This window comes from Plasmodium reichenowi, chromosome 4, assembly GCF_001601855.1.
Source record: "Plasmodium reichenowi strain SY57 chromosome 4, whole genome shotgun sequence".
Lineage (NCBI taxonomy): Eukaryota > Apicomplexa > Aconoidasida > Haemosporida > Plasmodiidae > Plasmodium > Plasmodium reichenowi.
The window spans coordinates 741,969-745,504 of NC_033649.1; the positions used below are offsets into that span (position 1 = coordinate 741,969).

Below are 3,536 nucleotides of genomic sequence, written 5' to 3' on the forward strand. Positions count from 1 at the left end.
ATATAATATAATATAATATATATATATATATATTTTTTCTATTTCATTTTTTATATAAACTCATTCATTTAATATAAAAAAAAAAAATATATTAATGTTTACAAATCCTTGTTTTTTTAAATAAAAAAATAAGTTCCAATAATATATATATATATATATATATATATATATATTGTTCATATTTAATATATACAAAAAAAAAAAAAGGAGAAAAAAAATTATGTTGTCATCCTTTGTGATATATATATATATCCTTATAAGACCGAATTACATTCTAATCAGACAAAGGAATAGACATAAAAAAAAGTAATAATAATTGTAGGCTTGATTTTTATATATTCTTTAAAAAAATAATAATAATTGTACGCTTGAATTTTATATATTTTTTAAAAAAATAATAATAATTGTAGGCTTTATTTTTATATATTCTTTAAAAAAATAATAATAATTGTAGGCTTGATTTTTATATATTCTTTAAAAAAATAATAATAATTGTAGGCTTGAATTTTATATATTCTTTAAAAAAATCTTAATAATTGTAGGCTTGAATTTTATATATTCTTTAAAAAAATAATAACATTCACTTTTTATTTATGGTATCATAATTAATGGTTTCATAAAAATGCTTAAATAATGAATTGCATTTTTTAGCATCATTATGTAAGTGCATACAATAAAACAAGTTGGAATAATTATCATAAAATAGTTTAGCAAATTTTATATTATCACTATTATTAGTAGTACAATACTTATAACCAATTACATTAAATGTATCTTTCAATGTCTTATGACATTTCTTATGTCCTTCTGTTAATATTTTATCCATGTCATATAAATTATCATTATCTCTAATCGTACTTCCTAAACACATAAATCTTTTTATATCATAAAATTTATCATTTTGTTTTTGCGTAAAATATTTTTCTTTACTGTACAAAGATGGTGAATCTTGTACCTCATAAATCATGTCACTTAATTTGGAATAATCTGCCGTTAGCCCCATATTAGAAAAAAAAATAAATATTATGTATATATATATATATATATATTATATTTTATATATATAGGATAATATCACAGTAAAAAAAAATAAAGAATATTATTAAAAAACATAATTTTTTCAATTTTAATAAATAAGTTTAAAAAAAAAAAAAAAAAAAAGGATGGAAAAAAATTAATATTTCTAGCATAAAGAATAATATCTCTTTCGTAGAATGATATAAATTTTTTTTTTTTTTAAATATATTTATGATTTTAATGGTGGACGAACATGTTTTATTTAGGAATATATAAAAATATTATATATTTATATTATATATATATATATATATGTATATATTTTTTATATATATTATTTATTTTTTATATAGGTAAAAATATATTATATATATATATATATAATATAATATGTATAATATTATATGTAAAATATACATTTGAATATATTGTGCCATTTTTTATAAAATCCACATAAAAAAAAAAAAAAAAAAAAAATATTTAAAATGGAAATGTCAAAAAATTAAATCTATTGCATCCTTCCATCTATAAGAATTATATTATATGTTATAAATTATATATATATATATATATATATATATATTATTTATTTTAACCTTGAAAATAATTAAATAATTTATAGGTTCTTCTAATATAAATCAATAATATATATTTTTCAATTTTTTATACTAATTCTCAATTTTTTTTTTTTTTTTAATGTTTCCAAGAATTTAAGGATTAATATAAAAATTATTTATGAGGTACCTATTAAAATTAAAATATATACTGAAAATATAGATTATATCATTATATATATATATATATATATATATATATATTGAATAATATTATATCCGTTTTAGTTTGTTTTATTATAATAACAAATATATGTATATATAATATATATATAATACTGATTATATTATTTTGTTAGAAAATAGTTTTGTTAAAAGGATTGGTAGAATGTATCATTTGTTGTAAGAATTAATATATAAATAAATAAATATATAAAGAAGTAAATTGTTTTTTATATTATATAGAAACATTCGAAAAATTAACAACAACAAGAAATATATATATATATATATATATATATATAACAAGATTTATAATATTTACCTGAACAATACATAATTTGGACCCAATATTTTACAAAATACATGAACAGTTCAGGATAAAAAAAAAAATTAAATATATATATATATATATATATTTATATATATCATTTTGGTATAGTCAAGAATAGGTGATTTTTTTTAATACATTTTTGTAAAAGTACATATACATGCCCCCTTGTGTGTTTATATAATAATACGATGGAAAAGGATGAACACTATAAGACTTCAGAAAAATATGAAATATGCACAAGTTTTGAAAATATTGGAATAGATGAGGGTTTACTGAGAGGAATATATGCATACGGTTTTGAAAAGCCATCTGCAATTCAACAGAGGGGTATAAAGCCTATATTAAATGGAAGGGATGTAATATTACAAAGTCAGAGTGGTACAGGTAAAACTTGTGTGTTTGCGGTTGGTGCTTTGAATTGTGTAAATAGGAATTTGAATGAGACTCAAGTAATAATATTATCTCCAACAAGAGAATTAGCTGAGCAGACTCAGAAGGTTTGTTTGGCATTGGCTGATTATATCCATGTGACAATATATTGTTGCATTGGTGGTAAGAAAATGAGTGATGATATAAAAGCATTAAATAATGGAGTACATGTTATAAGTGGGACACCTGGTCGTATTTATCATATGTTAAATTTAAGACATTTAAAATGTAAATATATAAAACAGTTAGTAATAGATGAAGCAGATGAAATGCTTAACAAAGGATTTAAAGAACAGGTATATGATATATATCGTTTTTTATCACCTAATACTCAAATAATATTATCGTCTGCAACTTTACCACAAGAAGTATTAGAAATAACAAATAAATTTATGCACAAGCCAGTAAAGATATTGGTTAAAAGAGATGAATTAACATTAGAAGGAATTAAGCAATTTTTTGTATCTATAGAAAAAGAGCAATGGAAATATGAGACCTTGGCGGATTTATATGAAAGTTTAACAATAACACAAGCAGTAGTTTTTTGTAATACACAGATGAAAGTGGATTGGTTAACCAAAAAGATGTTAGAATCGAATTTTACTGTGTGTAAAATGCATGCAGGAATGAGTCAAAGTGAAAGAGATGATATCATGTTGAAATTTAGGCAATGTAAATTTCGTGTATTAATATCTACAGATATATGGGGAAGAGGTTTAGATGTACAAGAAGTGTCGCTTGTTGTTAATTATGATTTGCCTAATTCAAGAGAAAGTTATATTCATAGAATTGGTAGGAGTGGAAGGTTTGGAAGAAAAGGAGTGGCTATTAATTTTGTTAAAAATGATGATATAAAAATTCTTAGGGACATCGAACAGTATTATTCAACACAAATTGATGAAATGCCAATGAACATAACGGAGTTATTATAATGTAATTATAAGATTAATATAAATAAATATATGTATATAATTTGTATATGT

The 3,536-nt window shown here is 20.2% G+C and overlaps 2 protein-coding genes across 2 annotated transcripts; one reads left to right on the plus strand and one right to left on the minus strand.

Moving 5' to 3' along the window:
* Nucleotides 1–580: 580 nt before the first annotated feature.
* Nucleotides 581–1,003, minus strand: PRSY57_0419800 (hypothetical protein; the record flags this gene model as incomplete). Its single annotated transcript, XM_012906051.2, has 1 exon — nt 581–1,003. The coding sequence occupies one exon, from the start codon at nt 1,001–1,003 to the stop codon at nt 581–583; it is 423 nt and encodes a 140-aa protein (XP_012761505.1).
* Nucleotides 1,004–2,312: 1,309 nt separating this feature from the next.
* On the plus strand, nt 2,313–3,485 carry PRSY57_0419900 (eukaryotic initiation factor, putative; the record flags this gene model as incomplete). The annotated part of the gene is made up of 1 exon (XM_012906052.2): nt 2,313–3,485. One exon carries the CDS (start codon nt 2,313–2,315, stop codon nt 3,483–3,485), a length of 1,173 nt encoding a protein of 390 aa, XP_012761506.2.
* Between the last annotated feature and the right edge of the window lie 51 nt (nt 3,486–3,536).